The following is a 20,081-nucleotide window of genomic DNA, read 5'->3' on the forward strand; positions in this document are numbered from 1 at the left end:
CAAGTTCTAAAAAAAAAGAAAAAAAAAGAGACAAGAACGAGAAGAACATTAAGAACAAGTTCTAAAAAAAAAGAAAAAAAGAGACAAGAACGAGAAGAACATTAAGAACAAGTTCTAAAAAAAAAGAAAAAAAGAGACAAGAATGAGAAGAACATTAAGAACAAGTTCTAAAAAAAAGAAAAAAAAGACAAGAACGAGAAGAACATTAAGAACAAGTTCTAAAAAAAAAGAAAAAAAAGAGACGAGAACGAGAAGAACATTAAGAACAAGTTCTAAAAAAAGAAAAAAGAGACAAGAACGAGAAGAACATTAAGAACAAGTTCTAAAAAAAAAGAAAAAAAGAGACAAGAACGAGAAGAACATTAAGAACAAGTTCTAAAAAAAAAGAAAAAAAGAGACAAGAACGAGAAGAACATTAAGAACAAGTTCTAAAAAAAAGAAAAAAAGAGACAAGAACGAGAAGAACATTAAGAACAAGTTCTAAAAAAAAAGAAAAAAAGAGACAAGAACGAGAAGAACATTAAGAACAAGTTCTAAAAAAAAAGAAAAAAGAGACAAGAACGAGAAGAACATTAAGAACAAGTTGAAAAAGAAAAGATATAAACAAGACAAGAACAAGAAGAACATTAACAAGTAGAAAAAGAAAAGAAAATAGGCAAGAATGAGAAGAACATTAAGAACAAGAAGAAAAGGAAAAAGAGAGACAAGAAGAACATTAAAAACGAGTAGAAAAGAAAAGAAATGAAGCGAGACAAGAACAAGAAAAACATTAAGAACAAGTAGAAAAATAAAATAAAAAGAGAGACAAGAACAAGAACAACATTCAGAACATGTGGAAAAGGGAAAGAAAGGAGCAAGAGTAGAACAAGAATAACCTAAGAAGAAGTAGAAAAAGAAAAGAGACAAGAAACATAAAAACAATAAAAACAAGTAGAAAAAGAAAAGAAAAGAACAGAGACGAGAACAGGAAGAAAATTAAGACTAAATAGAAAAAGAAAAGAGAGAAGAAAAAGCAAAAACATTAAGTAGAAAGATGATGTCAACAGGCAGGTCTGTCCTGTCATGAGTGTGTGTGTGTCGGTGTTTGTGTGTGTGTATAAGTATGTGTGTGCATGTGTGTGTGCTTGTATGCATGTGTGTGTGAGTTTGTGTGTGTATGCGTATGTGTGGGTGTGGGCGAGTGTGTGTGTGTTTGTGTGTGTGTATATGTATGTGTGTGTGTATAAGTATGTGTGTGCATGTATATGTGCTTGTATGCATGTGTGTGTGTGTGTTTGCCCCCTGCATCTTGGTCCTCAGGATCATCTAGGGTTCCTCTTGGTTCCTCTTGGTTCCTCTTGGTTCCTCTTGGTTCCTCTTGGTTCCTCCTGAACGTTCTCTTCTCCTCCATGAAGACAATGATCCATGTTTTCATATAAATACTTTATTAGTGCGAGAAACACGTCGAACACAATCCAAGGAAACACAATCGTCCGTCGAGTCAATCTTGTATCAAAACTTAATCCCTGTCGTGGTCGTAATCCTCTGAGCGGTTTATACGTGAAGACGGTGGAGGACGAGAGCGTCTCCTCCGTCCAGGAACTGCCCGACGAACGAGTCCGAGTCGAAGCTGAATCCACAGGAGTCGAAATATTCAACGATGGACGTCGTTTCATCCGATGCCTGTCGAGACAAAACCTCGTTCAGATCTGGTGATGCTCTTATCACACTCACACTCTTATCATCTCGTCTCTGCTCAGACCGTCCAACACAACAAAGACCTGTTTGAAGGTCTGATGACCCGAGTGACGACAACGGGTGTAACCTCAGCAGGCTTAGGTCAGAGAGTTCCAAGTGTGTGAGTCTGTGTGTGTGTGTGTGTGTGTTCATGAATATTAATGACAGCATGTGTTGCCTCTGGGAAGGAAAATATCCATAAATACCAGAGATCTGCTCCTTCTAACACACGCACACAACCTCACACACACACACAATCAAACATGCATTCACATAACAACACAACCATGCACAGACACACAACCTCACACACACACAATCAAACATGCGTGCACACATCAACACAACCATGCACACACACAGACACACACACACAATCAAACATGCATGCAAATACCAACACAACCATGCACACACACACACACACCTCAGCACACACACAATCAAACATGCGTGCACACATCAACACAACCATGCACACACACAGACACACACACACAATCAAACATGCATGCAAACACCAACACAACCATGCACACACACAGACACAGACACAATAAAACATGCATGCACACCAACACAACCATGCACACACACAGACACACACACACACAATAAAACATGCATGCACACCAAAACAACCATGCACACACACAGACACACACACAATAAAACATGCATGCAGACCAACACAACCATGCACACACACAGACACACACACACAATCAAACATGCATGCAAATACCAACACAACCATGCACACACACACACACACCTCAGCACACACACAATCAAACATGCGTGAACACATCAACACAACCATGCACACACACAGACACACACACACAATCAAACATGCATGCAAACACCAACACAACCATGCACACACACAGACACACACACAATAAAACATGCATGCACACCAACACAACCATGCACACACACAGACACACACACAATAAAACATGCATGCACACCAAAACAACCATGCACACACACAGACACACACACAATAAAACATGCATGCACACCAACACAACCATGCACACACACAGACACACACACAATAAAACATGCATGCACACCAACACAACCATGCACACACACAGACACACACACAATAAAACATGCATGCACACCAACACAACCATGCACACACACAGACACACACACACAATAAAACATGCATGCGCACACCAACACAACCATGCACACACACAGACACACACACACACAATAAAACATGCATGCACACCAAAACAACCATGCACACACACAGACACACACACACAATAAAACATGCATGCACACCAACACAACCATGCACACACACAGACACACACACACACAATAAAACATGCATACACACCAACACAACCATGCACACACACAGACACACACACAATAAAACATGCATGCACACCAACACAACCATGCACACACACAGACACACACACACAATAAAACATGCATGCACACACCAACACAACCATGCCCACACACAGACACAAACACACAACTCAGCATACACACAATCAAACATGCACACACACACCCTCACAAAGACAATCAAACATGCATGCAAACACGAACACAACCATGCACACACACACACCTAAGCAAACACACAATCAAACATGCATGCACACACCAACACAACCATGCACACACACACACCTAAGCAAACACACAATCAAACATGCATGCACACACCAACACAACCATGCACACACACACACCTAAGCAAACACACAATCAAACATGCATGCACACACCAACACAACCATGCACACACACACACCTAAGCAAACACACAATCAAACATGCATGCAAACACCAACACACCCATGCACACACACACTCACAGAGACAATCAAACATGCATGCAAACACCAACACAACCATGCACACACACACACAGACACACACACGCAAACATGCATTTAAACCCCAACATAACCATGCACACACACACGCACCTAAGCAAACACACAATCAAACATGCATGCACACACCAACACAACCTTGCACACACACACACACACACACCTAGTACACATACATAAACGCACATTAGTACACACACAGTCACACATGCATGTACACATACATACACACAACGTTAGTACACACACAATCACACATGCATGCACTCAAATGAACACATACACACAACCTCCCACACAAATCTAAGCACTCACACAGTCCAACATGCATGCCCACAAATAAACACACATGTAAGCACAAACACACACAAGCATTCATACACATAAGCACATACAAGTAAGCAAATACAAATGCTGCCTTACACACACTTGCTCTACCACACACACACAATAACACATGCACACAACAAAGGCAAAATAACTCACTGGTGCAATCACACAAAGAGATACCAAAAACATGCATAAAAACACAAACACATATGTTGGTGACATATTAACACGACACACACACACACCTACACATTAATCATGGTGAACTAATACAACAGAAAAACACAATAAACGTGTACATGAACCTGACACACACAAACACAAGTGACAACACACAGCAAATATACACACAAACAGACACCCAAACATATAGGCTCAAATAATACACACACCATCTCAAATAAAACAACAAAATGACTTTCACGACACAACACAAGAGGCGAGAGAAGTCACACTACACAACAAGGTGTGCGCTCGGTTGTCGCCTCACCTTTGTCACCGTCTGAGCTGCGGCGGGGTTTGTTGCTGCAGGAGCACTCCAGGTGATCCTCCAGCGTCACCTGCACCTCCCTCAGCCTGGGTCGCCGCCGGGCGTATTCCACCTTCGCCACCTGGACACGACCAGAAGGTTTCTGTGTTGAACTCTTCATTCTAGATGTTTTTTATTTATTTAATTTAACGTCTGACTACGCCTGTCGACGCCCGACACTTGGATCGGGGTCAACGGGGTTGTTGTGTTTGGAGGATCCGCCGACACCTTCACGCCGCCGTGACGAGCGAGGAAAAACAAGCCGTGTCAGAAGGTGTCGAGACGCTGTGAAAATCCTCGATTCCGATGTTCTGTCACAGACAGACTCTGACACTTGTGTTCATGTCCGGACAGCTTGGAGGCAGGAATGTCGACCAAAGATATGCTTTAATCGAGAACGGTCCAAGGGCGGCGACGTATCACGATACTGGGGCAACGATACGACGTATACAGATACAAGTAACAAGTATATATGTGTAGTATTGTCCAGTACTTGACTCTGGTGTTGTGATAGTGTAGTAACAAGTATATATGTGTAGTATTGTCCAGTACTTGACTCTGGTTTTGTGATAGTGTAGTAACAAGTATATACATGTAGTATTGTCCAGTACTTGACTCTGGTGTTGTGATAGTGTAGTAACAAGTATATATGTGTAGTATTGTCCAGTACTTGACTCTGGTGTTGTGATAGTGTAGTAACAAGTATATATGTGTAGTATTGTCCAGTACTTGACTCTGGTGTTGTGATAGTGTAGTAACAAGTATATATGTGTAGTAGTGTCCAGTACTTGACTCTGGTGTTGTGATAGTGTAGTAACAAGTATATATCTATAGTAGTGTCCAGTACTTGACTCTGATGTTGTGATAGTGTAGTAACAAGGATATATGTGTAGTATTGTCCAGTACTTGACTCTGGTGTTGTGATAGTGTAGTAACAAGTATATATGTGTAGTATTGTCCAGTACTTGACTCTGGTGTTGTGATAGTGTAGTAACAAGTATATACGTGCAGTAGTGTCCAGTACTTGACTCTGATGTTGTGATAGTGTAGTAACAAGTATATATGTGTAGTATTGTCCAGTACTTGACTCTGGTGTTGTGATAGTGTAGTAACAAGTATATATGTGTAGTATTGTCCAGTACTTGACTCTGGTGTTGTGATAGTGTAGTAACAAGTATATATGTGTAGTATTGTCCAGTACTTGACTCTGGTGTTGTGATAGTGTAGTAACAAGTATATACGTGTAGTATTGTCCAGTACTTGACTCTGGTGTTGTGATAGTGTAGAAACAAGTATATACGTGCAGTAGTGTCCAGTACTTGACTCTTGTGTTGTGATAGTGTAGTAACAAGTATATATGTGTAGTATTGTCCAGTACTTGACTCTGGTGTTGTGATAGTGTAGTAACAAGTATATATGTGTAGTATTGTCCAGTACTTGACTCTGGTGTTGTGATAGTGTAGTAACAAGTATATATGTGTAGTATTGTCCAGTACTTGACTCTGGTGTTGTGATAGTGTAGTAACAAGTATATATGTGTAGTATTGTCCAGTACTTGACTCTGGTGTTGTGATAGTGTAGTAACAAGTATATATGTGTAGTATTGTCCAGTACTTGACTCTGGTGTTGTGATAGTGTAGTAACAAGTATATATGTGTAGTATTGTCCAGTACTTGACTCTGGTGTTGTGATAGTGTAGTAACAAGTATATATGTGTAGTATTGTCCAGTACTTGATTCTGGTGTTGTGATAGTGTAGTAACAAGTATATACGTGCAGTAGTGTCCAGTACTTGATTCTGGTGTTGTGATAGTGTAGTAACAAGTATATATGTGTAGTATTGTCCAGTACTTGACTCTGGTGTTGTGATAGTGTAGTAACAAGTATATATGTGTAGTATTGTCCAGTACTTGACTCTGGTGTTGTGATAGTGTAGTAACAAGTATATATGTGTAGTATTGTCCAGTACTTGACTCTGGTGTTGTGATAGTGTAGTAACAAGTATATATGTGTAGTATTGTCCAGTACTTGACTCTGGTGTTGTGATACTGTAGTAACAAGTATATATGTGTAGTATTGTCCAGTACCTGACTCTGGTGTTGTGATACTGTAGTAACAAGTATATATGTGTAGTATTGTCCAGTACTTGACTCTGGTGTTGTGATAGTGTAGTAACAAGTATATACGTGCAGTAGTGTCCAGTACTTGACTCTGGTGTTGTGTAGTGTAGTAACAAGTATATATGTGTAGTATTGTCCAGTACTTGACTCTGGTGTTGTGATAGTGTAGTAACAAGTATATACGTGTAGTATTGTCCAGTACTTGACTCTGATGTTGTGATAGTGTAGTAACAAGTATATATGTGTAGTATTGTCCAGTACTTGACTCTGGTGTTGTGATAGTGTAGTAACAAGTATATATGTGTAGTATTGTCCAGTACTTGACTCTGGTGTTGTGATAGTGTAGTAACAAGTATATATGTGTAGTATTGTCCAGTACTTGACTCTGGTGTTGTGATAGTGTAGTAACAAGTATATATGTGTAGTATTGTCCAGTACTTGACTCTGGTGTTGTGATAGTGTAGTAACAAGTATATACGTGCAGTCGTGTCCAGTACTTGACTCTGATGTTGTGATAGTGTAGTAACAAGTATATATGTGTAGTATTGTCCAGTACTTGACTCTGGTGTTGTGATAGTGTAGTAACAAGTATATACGTGCAGTAGTGTCCAGTACTTGACTCTGATGTTGTGATAGTGTAGTAACAAGTATATATGTGTAGTATTGTCCAGTACTTGACTCTGGTGTTGTAGTATTTACAGACCACATGACTCTTGACGAAGTCGTAACTGCTTTCATTTGTTTTCAAACCAAAATATGTCCAAACATCAGCTTTAAAAGCTTCTGGAGTCACTGTCTCCTCTCGTCCTCAGTCATTGACAGGATTTTATTGTTATTTTAGCTTGGAAAGACATAATGGTTGCTGCCATCTAGCGGTCAGAAGTTTAACTGCAACACAAAAAATTAACAAACGGCTTGAATATTTGAATGATCATTTTATATAAAAATGTTTTTTTTAATTTTTGTTTTACAGTGTGTTATCTTAGGGTCAAGGTGGGCCGAAGGTCCCGAAAACAAATGTGTTTGTGGCATCCCTTGTGTTATCTCAGGGTCAAGGTGAGCCGGAGGCCCCGAAAACAAATGTGTTTGTGGCATCCCTTGTGTTATCTCAGGGTCAAGGTGAGCCGAAGGCCCCTTGAAAACAAATGTGTTTGTTGTATCCCTTGTGTTGCCTGTGGGTCAAGGTGAACGTCCTCAGCCACTGCATACTTGTATCGTATTTCTGGAAGCCAGCTGTTCACCTTGACCCAGAGACAACACAAGGGATACCTGAAACACATTTGTTTTCGGGCCATCAGGTCACTTTGACTTAGACATAATACAAAGGTTGAACAAACTTTATTGAACTGTAAACCTTAAGAAACTATATTAAATAAATGAATAATGATTTAAAGCCAAAAAATATTGATACTCTATCATGAAAGAGTCGACTGTATCCTCTCGTGCTTAGTCATCACCGGGCTTTTATTGTTACTTTAGCTGCAGAAGACATAATGGTTGCTGCCATCTAGCGGTCAGACGTTTAACTGCAACACAAAAATGAACAAACAACGTGAATATTTGAATAATAATTTACCTTTTTTAATTTATTTTTTTTCCCTTTGGGTTATCTTAGGTTCGAGGTCACCCTAAGGCCAGAAAACAAATGTGTTTATGGTATCCCTTGTGTTGCCTCCCGGTCAAGGTGAACGATCCCTGGCTTCCAGAAATACGATACAAATACGCAGTGTCTTAGGTTGTTCACATTTTTTTTTTCCAGGCCTTTGGGTCACCTTGACCCGGCGATAACAAAAGGGGTTAAACACACTTTATTTAACCGTAAAGCATTAAAAAAAAACTATATTAAAATATATAAATTATATTTTGAAAGCCAAAAGACATCAATACACTATCGTGAAAGAGTCGACCGTATCCTCTCGTCCTCAGTCATCGCCAGGATCTCGTAGGATTTAGCTGCAGAGGACGTAATGAGTGCTGCCATCTAGCGGCGGGAAGTTTAATTGCAACTTAAATATGCCGTAGTAAGTGCATGTTTGTTGAATACAGTATAAGAAGAAAAAAACCCAGAAGATACCTTTTGAAATCCCGCCCAAAACACGTCCTAATATATGATTCTTAATGCTACTAGCGAGCTAGCTTCGAGGCAGGAGTCACCTTGACGACGCGGCGTTGCCTGCGCGTGGGTCGGCAGCACAGGTTCCCAGTGTTGCAGCAGCCGGTGCAGCGTCGCACCTCAACGCACGGCGGCCACACCAGGAAGTTGGCGGCCGTGGCGTCCACCAGACTCCGGGGGATGTCGAACACGGTGGTCCGGACTCTGCAGCCGGCGGCCACGGCCTCCTCCACGACTGCGCCGGGACGAGTGTTGTTGTTACACTGACAAGGGGTCTTCCAGCTTGTGTATTCGTGTGTGTGTCACAGTGTGTGCGTCTCACCGGTGCTCCTCTTGTGTCGGCCGTGTGCGTCTTCATCCTTCGAGTTGTGAGAAAAGTCCTTGTAGTTGTGTTTGGTCTCTTCAATCACCTCGTTCTCTGCACACCAGACAAAACAACACACTTTTTTTTTTAGAGCGGACGCACACATCGCGTGTGAAGGTTGCATTTGAAGTTGTGTTTTTTTTTTTTTAAACAAAGGTTCTTGTTGTCGACCGACCTGACGCACACACTCACGAGACCCACTGACCCACTGACCACATTAGGAGCTGGAACTTGAAGGCACACATTAGCAGCTACACACTTGCTGGATCATGAACACACACTCACAGGGAAACATCACGTGCACGTCACACACTTTCAATCGGATCAACGCGGTTCAGCGAGAGGTCGAGACGCGGTCGTCCTGCTGACCTTTCATGTCATCGCCTCGAAACATACACACACTTTCTCTTTTTCTACCCACAATTACTGAGCGATTAACGCAAGAACACACACACACACACACACACACACACACACGTGTTTCCAGGACATGTGTGAGGCTTTGGTCTCTCCAACGTGTGCTGGGTCTGCCCAGGGTCTCCCCCATCACACCCCATCTTTAACCCTTTCACACACGTACAGGTGTCATGTTATTACGAAAGTACCTGGAACTGAACCTACAACCACCAAACTGATACCAATACTGCAAGGTTTAAGTTGATCAATACCTTGACGATCAACTGCACCGTATTGATTGTTTATTGACAATTAATGTGCACATATTCACGCCCCCTTTTTTTTTTAAGTTTTTAGTTTTACGATTAAACCTCCGTCGGCTAGTCATTACATCCTCCGCAGCTGGTCGAGATCCTGACTGAGGACGAGAGGATACACTCGGTTCCAGATGCTTTTAAAGCATATTTTTTGGGGGCATATTTTGGCATTTCGTTATAAACACTCAACCCATCAGATGTCAATAAAGATGCCCTTAAAGATATAGTTGACCTCAAATTCACCCATTTTCTACTCACCCTCATGTCCACTAAGGGTTGGGAATATTTTCAGAGTAATCTGTTTCTTTTTAGAGTTATAGACAAAAGTTTGTTCATTTTAATGTAGCGACTGAGAGCCCAGGAGACGGAGAAGAATAACAGCGCTATATACAGTTTTATATATATAATATATATACTACACAGGATCTGTCTCACCTGCAGTTCATACAAAACTCTTCAGCAAGAATTCTGAGCCGCTCTAGTAGAAGAACTCACATTTCTCCGATCCTTAAAACTCTTCATTGGCTGCCAGTTTCTTTCAGGATCCATTTTTAAATTCTGGTTTTACTTTCAGATCTATTCATGGTCAGACCTTCCATCAGTGATCTGATCCAGACTTACACCCCAGCTCGGGCTCTGAGGTCTGTGGATCAGAATCTACTGATGGTTACTGAACTTCCGGACCAGAGGAGAGAAATCGTTCCAGACTGTTGCTCCTAAGCTTTGGAACCATCTCTGTGTTTGATGATCTACTGACTCCTTCAAGAAACATCTGTGTTTGATGATCTACTGACTCCTTCAAGAAACATCTGTGTTTGATGATCTACTGACTCCTTCAAGAAACATCTGTGTTTGATGATCTACTGACTCCTTCAAGAAACATCTGTGTTTGATGATCTACTGACTCCTTCAAGAAACATCTGTGTTTGATGATCTACTGACTCCTTCAAGAAACATCTGTGTTTGATGATCTACTGACTCCTTCAAGAAACATCTCTGTGTTTGATGATCTACTGACTCCTTCAAGAAACATCTGTGTTTGATGATCTACTGACTCCTTCAAGAAACATCTGTGTTTGATGATCTACTGACTCCTTCAAGAAACATCTGTGTTTGATGATCTACTGACTCCTTTAAGAAACATCTGTGTTTGATGATCTACTGACTCCTTCAAGAAACATCTGTGTTTGATGATCTACTGACTCCTTCAAGAAACATCTGTGTTTGATGATCTACTGACTCCTTCAAGAAACATCTGTGTTTGATGATCTACTGACTCCTTCAAGAAACATCTGTGTGTTTGATGATCTACTGACTCCTTCAAGAAACATCTGTGTTTGATGATCTACTGACTCCTTCAAGAAACATCTGTGTTTGATGATCTACTGACTCCTTCAAGAAACATCTGTGTTTGATGATCAACTGACTCCTTCAAGAAACATCTTAGGACATTTGTATTTGTGCTTTTCCTTGATTTTCTTGGACTCCTGTGTTTGTCTTATGTTGTTTTGGCCTTTTCAAGTATATATTTTAACTGTGTACTGATTTTGAACTTTAAAACGCTTTGTGACCCTGGTCTAGAAAGGTGCTTTACAAATAAACTTTACTAACTTACTATAAACCAGATGTACTCTGAATAATATCGCAAGTGCTTGTAGACACAAGACGGTGTGCGCTATGGAAGCGATATATTTAACTACTTTTAGAGTACTTCATAATTTAAGCAACGTTAGTTTTCAACGCCTGCAATTGTGAAAATATACTTTTTTTTTCCTGAAAACAATTCTTCTCGTTGAGGCTTCAATACAAGATGGACGTTACAGACGAGTAGTATGGAGGTATTTGGATGTTTTTAAGTGTCTTTTGGGACGAAGACAACTGAGCTCCAGTCGCTACATTAAAATGAACAAACATTTTTGTCTAAAACTCTAAAAAGGAACAGATTACTCTGAGAATAATCCCTTAGTGGACATGAGTGAATTCTTTTTAAAAATTATTTCCTGAAAATGATGCAAAGTGTATCGATATATCGTATCGTGAGATAAGTGTATCGGTCCTAGTAGAACGATGGCAGGAGGCCGCGACGCATCAACCGGGTTTCGAAAAGACGCATCTGGGATCAGAACGATTACTTTTGAATGCAAGAAAAGTTGAAGAATCGAGAGTATTTTCAAGGGTTTAATCTCCATGTGGATCCAACTCCTTGTCCGTGTCTCTTGCCACACATAGAACCCCCACCCGGACCCTCGTCCTCCCTGACATGCAGGAATTTGAGCGTGAATTACACGTAGCAACCGGGCGGCTTTGCTCTCCGACCAATAATGGCAGCGTGACAAGAGAATAATGAAGTGAGCCACTTGACCCCCGCCGGGCCGGGGGGGTGGGTGGGTGTGGGGGGGGCGTCACTCTTCGCATTTGCATCTCAATGATAATCTCAACGATGTCAGGATTAATGGAGGAGCAACGCCCGGCACGGCGGACGTGAAAAATGATTCTGGTTTTAATCCGGCGGAAAATTCGGGTTCTGGTGGCAGGAAGCCTCTTATTTGAATTATCATTTAATGTACACGTTGTTTATTTATGATAGATATTTTTAGGAAGAAACTATTGATGTCCAAATGTATTTCCTTGTCGAAATGTTAGTGAATCAATTATCAGTTATTTTATTAAAATAAAAACGAAATAATAAGAATGAACTTGTGATAAATTAATTATTAACAAGGTATTATTTTGTCATATTCTTTCAGAATTATGGTATACTTAAAGAAAAAAACGTTTTTTTTAATAATATTTACCAGATAAAAACGAATTACAATTAGCATTGTTTAATCTAAACTAAAAAGTATATTTATTTTTATTAGTAATTCCTTTTCTTTAATGTTAATTATTGTAACATGTTTTATTTGTAACTGTATTGTATATAAAAAGATACATTTTATTGCAACACTATTGGTTTTATTTTGAAAATATTCACAACGTCGCCACTTTTATAGTAAGGAAGTAATTTGTATTTGTGTAGCGCTTTTCCAGACCAGGGTCACAAAGCACTTAAACAATCAAAACAATATACAATAAAGTTTATACTTTAAAGGTCAACATAAAACTGATAGAAGAATATTTCGATTTTTTTTTACTGTTCATTCACTGAGTGTATTTTTTGACGGTCTCAGGATTTTAAGTGAACATATATAGTGACAAAAGCTCTGGGACGTGGATTTAGATAAGTTGACCTCCGGGTTCAATCGGGGTGTAAAGATCAGGACGAAGGACGAAGTGAAACGTTGTTTTCTAACGTTGTCAATTCCCCACAAGGCTTTCTATGCGTCTCACTCCTCCTCAGTGAACTCAGGCGTGCATCATCCGGGGCGGCCATATTGACTCCACATGATGCCACGAAATAAACATTCCAGGACAAAGAGAACGACCCGTTATATACACACGACCTCGGGATTATGAAGAAGCGCTTTACCTACGGTGTCTATCTCTAGCAGCCGCTGCAGATCCTTGATGGTGAGGGCGTCGCTCCGCGAGATCCGCTCCAGCAGCTCCCGAGGGACGGGGGGCTCCTGTGGCGGGGGGACAAGTCGCAGGAAGTCAACATGGCGTGACAGCAACCCTTAAACCACAGGTTAGTCATTTAACGGCCCCCGAGTGGTTCCACGAAAAAAACACTCTCAAAGACGGGAGTTAAATGCGGATAATCCGCCCCGTCCTCACTCTCTTCTTCGCCCACCTCACCGTTCATGCTGGTGACCCCAAATACTTGACCCCAAACTCTCCCAATGGATCGTTAAAAATAGCGTTTTTTACATATACTGTTGTTAACTGCATGGAAAATGATCACAATTCACTGGATGAAACAATTTTTTTCGGATCAATGGAAACAGAAGCTAAAGTTTACCAGATGGTAAACAAAATGACTTCCCAACTGCAACTTAAAGTCCCTTTGTTTGACAAAAGATGGTCCCCCTGTCACTCTATATTACGGCCAAGTGCTGATTGGCTGGTGAGCAATTACTGTTGTATTAGCAGTGTAATACAATTGTGATTTGCTTTACTTCTCATCCTTTCTTTTGTATCAATTCTGAAGAAGTAAAAGTATACTTGAGATGCATCATCTGAATACAGACACTGTTGAACTGAATATTTAGCTCTAGTTTAATTTGTCTCAAGGTAAAGGTTGTTGTTTGTTTTTTTGTGTTGTTTTTTTGTTGTTGTTTTGTATTGCTGTGTTTCTTGTATCTACCTGATGGGTGACTTGAATAAGGTAAGGTAAGATAAGGTAAGGTAAGGTAGAACTTTATTGATCCCTCAGGAAGTCTCCTTTGGGAAATTGTTTTTTTTCCAATAGCCACAGCAAATACAGCATTAAAAAATAAATCAAAAATAAAATAAGAACAAGAACAAAGAGAAATAAAGAGAAAGAACAATAATAGAATATTAGAATAGGAGTACCTTGTTGTATGTATACTACATATTATGGATATGTCATCTGTGATTGATGTGAATTGACAATAAAAAAGTTAAAAAATAAATAAATAAATAGCGTTTTTAACAGAAGAATAGTGTCTGAACATGTATATATATTAATGTAATCAGTCAAGTGATTTTTTTTTATTGTTTATTTGTGTTTCCTTGTGTTTACCTCAGCAGCGGTGTGTAGCAGACAGAGGCAGCCGGCGAGGAGCTGCCACATCGCGGCTCTCATCTCCTCGCAGGGTCCGGGGCAGAGATCCAGAGACGGAGCCGGCGTGTTCCCGGGGGCCCAGAACCATTCCCACCACCACCCACCCCCGGAGGCTCGATGAAGGAAACTGGGATGGAGCAGCCGATACACGCGCACGCAAATCCTGATGCGTGGAAAAAGTAGATCAATCGAAAGTATTTTTTTTGGGGGGGAAATTATTCAGTAGAATCCACAGGAGAGCCAGACGCGCATGTTAACACTTGGAAAATGTCCTTTTTAGATCCTTGAAGAATGATCCATAGCGAGGCTGGTTTGAGAGAGAATCAGATCCTGGTCCAGACGATCTGCGTGAATGAAGGCGAGATGCGCGCAGATCCTGCATATAAGGCGCGCGCACCCGCTGTCCACACGCGAACGCGCTTCTTTCAGAGCGAATTGTGTTATATGAGAGAGTATATATGTATGTATATACATATATATATATGTATATATATATATATGTATATACATATATACATATATACATACATATATATATGTATATATGTATGTATATACATATATATATATGTATATATATATATGTATATACATATATACATATATACATACATATATATATGTATATATGTATATACATACATATATACATATATATGTATGTATATACATATATATATGTATATATATATATATGTACCTGGAAGCAACGTTGAGTTTTTGACATGGGGTTGTAAAAAAGGCAACATAACAAATACCAAAACACTTTAAACTACACACACATCATGTCAAAAGAACTATTTATAATGTTCACCGTTACATATTATTAATGCAACACAACAGTAAAAACAAATACTGTCGGAAAACTCACTTTTTAACTCGATTAAAAAAAAGGAATAGTAAATATCGAGACAAACTTTTTCAACAAACACTGCTGTTTTTCTCGCTCCCTCTCAGTGAACTCATTGCTTCAACCATATATATACAGTATATATATATTTTTTATTTTTAACGTCATCATGCATTTACTTTTCCTAATTATATATATTGTTTATTTTTGAATAATTATGTGTATTGTTTTCAAATTACATGTGATATTTTTGTATAAATATGTTTTGTATGCTTGTATTTTTTGTCTAATTTTATGTATTACTTACTATTTATACGTATTATTTCTTTGTAATTATATTTATGTTTTTTTTTAAACATTTGTCTAATTTTTTTTTATGTTTTATTTTGGTCTAATTATTTGTATTATGTTTGTCTAAATATGTTTATTATTTTTGTCTAATATTTTACTCATTTATGTTTAATTATATGTATATTTTTTGTCTAATTATATGTTTTCTTTGTCTAATGATATGTATATTTTTTTGTAATTGTATGTATTATTTTTGTCTAATTGTATGAATTTTCTTTTCAAATTATATGTATTATTTTTGTCTATTTCTATTATTTGTGTCTAACAATATGCAAAAAGTTGTATCTAATTATATGTATACTTTCTGTCTTTGATTCATCTACTGTATATTTACTGGGATTTGACTGACATTGTTGGCTGTCTCAAGATAACTTTGTTATGATATGACACTTAATAAAATTTAATTTAATTCCAATCATATTTATAATTTATGTCCATGCATTTTGCGTTTGTCTCATATGTATTACTTTGATCTAATTATACGTATATTCCTTGTCTAATTATATGTTTAATTGTTTTTAAAACATGACAAACGAGTAACTTGCTTGATCTTCTCACCAGTCATTTATTCATTTCTTTCCTGTTGAAGTAAATTATGGAGGAATGTTGAAGACTTTAAGAGCTTAAGCTCCAGGAAGCTTGAAGCACTGAAGCATGAACGCACACATCGAATCCAAATATCAACAAATCTCAGTGAAAACTCTTTAAAGAAGCAAAACATATTTATCTGAACAACTGGCTGATCAGATTTAATACATCATAACTTACACTGTCTTGAACTACTTACCGTTTTTCAGTGTGTGTTTAACATTTCAGTGTTTCTATGTGAGTTTCGAAGGTGTTAGTGTGTGTCTGTGTGTGTTAAACATGTTACTGTTTGTACGCGAGTTTTGAAGATTTTAGTGTGTATCTGTGTTTGTTTAACATTTTAGTGTTTGTATGTGAGTTTCGAAGCTGTTAGTGTGTGTCTGTGTGTGTTAAACATGTTACTGTTTGTACGCGAGTTTTGACGATTTTAGTGTGTATCTGTGTTTGTTTAACATGTTAGTGTTTGTATGTGAGTTTCAAAGGTTTGAGTGTGTGTGTGTTAACCATTTTAGTATTTATATGTGCGTTTTGAAGGTTTGAGTGCGTGTTAAACATTTTAGTGTTTCCATGAGAGTTTTGATTGTTTGAGTGTGTGTAGTGTGTTAAACATTTTAGTGTTTCTATGTGAGTTTTGAAGAGGTTTGAGTGTGTGTCTGCATGTGTTAAACATTTTAGTGTTTGTATGTTAGTTTTAAAGGTTTAAGTGTGTGTCTGTGTGTGTTTTAAACCTTTTAGTGTTGTATGCAAGTTTTTAAGGTTTGAGTGTGTGTCTGTGTGTGTTAAACATGTTAGTGTTTGTATATGCATTTTGAAGGTTTGAGTGTGTGTCTGGATGTTGAACGTTTAAGTGTTTGTGTGCGAGTTTTGAAGGATTTAGTTTGTGTCTGTGTTAAACCTTTTAGTGTTTGTATGCGAGTTTTGAAGGTGAGTGTGTGTTAAACATTTTAGTGTTTGTTTGTGAGTTTTGAAGGTGAGTGTGTGTTAAACATTTTAGTGTTTGTTTGTGAGTTTTGAAGGTGTGAGTGTGTGTTAAACATTTTAGTGTTTGTATGCGAGTTTTGAAGGTGAGTGTGTGTTAAACATTTTAGTGTTTGTTTGTGAGTTTTGAAGGTGTGAGTGTGTGTTAAACATTTTAGTGTTTGTATGCAAGTTTTGAAGGTTTGAGTGTGTGTTAAAAATGTTAGTGTTTCCATGAGAGTTTTGATTGTTTGAGTGTGTATAGTGTGTTAAACATTTTAGTGTTTCTATCTGAGTTTTGAAGGTTTGAGTGTGTCTGCATGTGTTAAACATTTTAGTGTTTGTATGTGAGTTTTAAAGCTTTGAGTGTCTGTTTTAAACCTTTTAGTGTTGTATGCGAGTTTTCATGGTTTGAGTGTGTGTCTGTCTATGTTAAACCTTTTAGTGTTTGTATGCGAGTTTTGGAGGTTTGAGTGTGTGTCTATGTGTATTACAAATTTTAGTGTTTGTTTGTGAGTTTTGAAGGTTTGAGTGTGTGACTGTGTGTGTTAAACATTTTATTGTTGGTATGCGAGTTTTGAATGTGTGTTGAACATTTTAGTGTTTGCATGTGAGTTTTGAAGATTTGAATTTGCCTTTTAGTTGTAGTGTTGGTATGCACGTTTTGAAGGTTTGTGTGTGTGCATTTATACGAGTGTGTGTTTTTGTATTTGTGTGTTGCTTGTGTGTATCTTTGAGTTCACCATCTCTGTTAAAACATCACCTGCACTGTCGTGTCAACATAGTGACGACGTTAAAGACTCGACTCCAGTAAAAAAGACAAACACTAAAGTTTTATGAGCCGGTCTTCTGCCCAGATACAGATTCCCTGCAGCAACTTTGACGACTAAATCCATCCTCAAAAAAAAAAAAGTAAAAGTCAGTCTGGATGTTTGGCATTTAACCCGTAAGCCTGGAGTCCTGGACGAGATCCAGGTGCTATTGTGCCACAGATGAATGTTTGGTCGCCGGCCAAGCACAGGATTATGGTTTTAAATAAGCCGTCAGTCACTTAGAAGGAGTCCAGGCCCTTCCCTCGATCTGGTTTGAACACTTAAAGGTCCACACAGGAGTCGGCTCGCTTTGATCTGGAATATGGGAAAATAAAAGTGTGAGGTTCGAACGCAAGCACGAGAACCGACGACGCTCCCAGGACGTAAAAGTTGGACGTCCTCAGATCAGATAAGAAGTTTTCTTCTCATCATCTTGCGCTCGTACTCGCTTTTTCCACCGCCAACGTTTCCACAAATGTCTCCGCGAGGAGGTCCAGCTGACAGCTGTCCTGGGCAGCGACCGGCGTGAGAACAGGTGGGTCGGAGTGACGAGAGGAACACTCGGATCAGGAAGTCTCCGATCGTCAGTCTTCCACTTTGGATGGTCCTCTAAGGGACCGGGAGCTGGAGAGGAAAAGCCCATTTTCCCCTGATGAGTCATCGACTACACACTCCAAACACACACGATCACCAACACAAGAACAATGCGACCCAGACTGACACTAATATATGTAGCACAGTTGTGTTGCAAACCTCACAGCAACAAAAGGTCCTTCTTGTTGGGTTTGTAAGTTCTCCCTGAACCCAAGTGACATTTTCCCATAGACCAAGCTTCACAAGTCCCGTGACGGACCCGATCCAGAGTGCGTCCCGACCCAAGTAGCCGGGAGGGAAGGCATCACCGCCGCTGACGCCACTTACGGAATGATCGGAGGAAATTTAATGCACCAGGAATGAGACGAACAAACGCAAACAGAGCAAAGAACAGAAGAAAATTATCCTGAGAATCATTCGAGAAACTCTGTTTCACAAGAAAACGCACAATAACAGACAAAAACAAAGCGCACAACAGTACAAGGTCGACTTCACGTGGCGCCATCTTGGATCAATAAACCTTGGACTGTTGCTGTGTCTCAAATCGCATACTAGCGTACTCAAAGTTAGTATTTTTAGTGCGTAAGTGCGTCTCAATTCTTAGTATGCGAAATGTAGTGCACCATACACACTAAATTGTCACTAAAACGCCCACAAAACTGAGTATGGTTCGATGGACACTATCCACCCTAAACGGCTCCATCTTAGTGACGTTGTATATATATATATATATATAAATATATATATAAATATATATATATTCATATACTTACAGGTGCATTTTCAGCAGCAGTAGGAGGATAAACACGTCTTCGGTGCTGATACCAGCTTAAATATCTCACGAATATTTTGATTCTCATATTTTTTCTTTATTTCTTTTTCCAAACTTGCAAAACGTGCTGCCAGCAGGTGTCGCTAGTGTTCCTACAGCTGGTTGAAACCATCGTTAAATAGAAGTAGAAGAAGAAGGTGTCATTTCCTGTTAGTGTGTAGCAGCAGTGTTTGATTTGAGACATACTATCTGTGGAGAATTTGTTACTAGTTAGTATGTACACTATCCTGATGCATACTAACTTCTAGTATACTAAGAGAAGTATGCGATTTGAGACACAGCATCGGTCTCATATCTCGCACTTCTCTAAGTGCACTGCTTCACAGTACAGTGTTAGACAGTGCACTTACTTGTGCAGTGCTCAAAATTCAACAGGGTAGTAATGTGTTTAAAATCAAACTCTGCTTCTACACACTTACAGGAAATGACTCGACAACTTCTTCTTCTACTACTTTTTAACGCTGATCGTAACCAGCCGTTGAAACTCTATCGCCGACACTTGACAGATATTTTCATTGATCGAAACAAGTTATTAAGTTGTGTTTCATTGTGTTATTATTCTTGTCGATCCACACTCAATTTTCTGGCCGTTTGAGTGCTCATTGCACACTTCATTTTCTCACACTTCTCAATGTAGACG

The 20,081-nt window shown here is 39.1% G+C and overlaps 1 protein-coding gene across 1 annotated transcript; it reads right to left on the bottom strand.

Annotated features, from left to right (window-relative positions):
- Window positions 1–1,454: 1,454 nt before the first annotated feature.
- Window positions 1,455–14,582, bottom strand: LOC148089735 (platelet-derived growth factor subunit A-like). The gene is made up of 6 exons (XM_087785205.1): window positions 14,416–14,582; window positions 13,240–13,336; window positions 9,016–9,111; window positions 8,735–8,928; window positions 4,423–4,543; window positions 1,455–1,662 (listed from the first exon to the last, which is right to left on the bottom strand). Exons 1-6 carry the CDS (start codon window positions 14,476–14,478, stop codon window positions 1,652–1,654), a joined length of 582 nt encoding a protein of 193 aa, XP_087641331.1. The 5' UTR covers window positions 14,479–14,582; the 3' UTR covers window positions 1,455–1,651.
- Window positions 14,583–20,081: the final 5,499 nt, after the last annotated feature.

The sequence above is a fragment of the Callionymus lyra genome, chromosome 1 (genome assembly GCF_982586985.1).
Source record: "Callionymus lyra chromosome 1, fCalLyr1.hap1.1, whole genome shotgun sequence".
Taxonomy (NCBI): domain Eukaryota; kingdom Metazoa; phylum Chordata; class Actinopteri; order Syngnathiformes; family Callionymidae; genus Callionymus; species Callionymus lyra.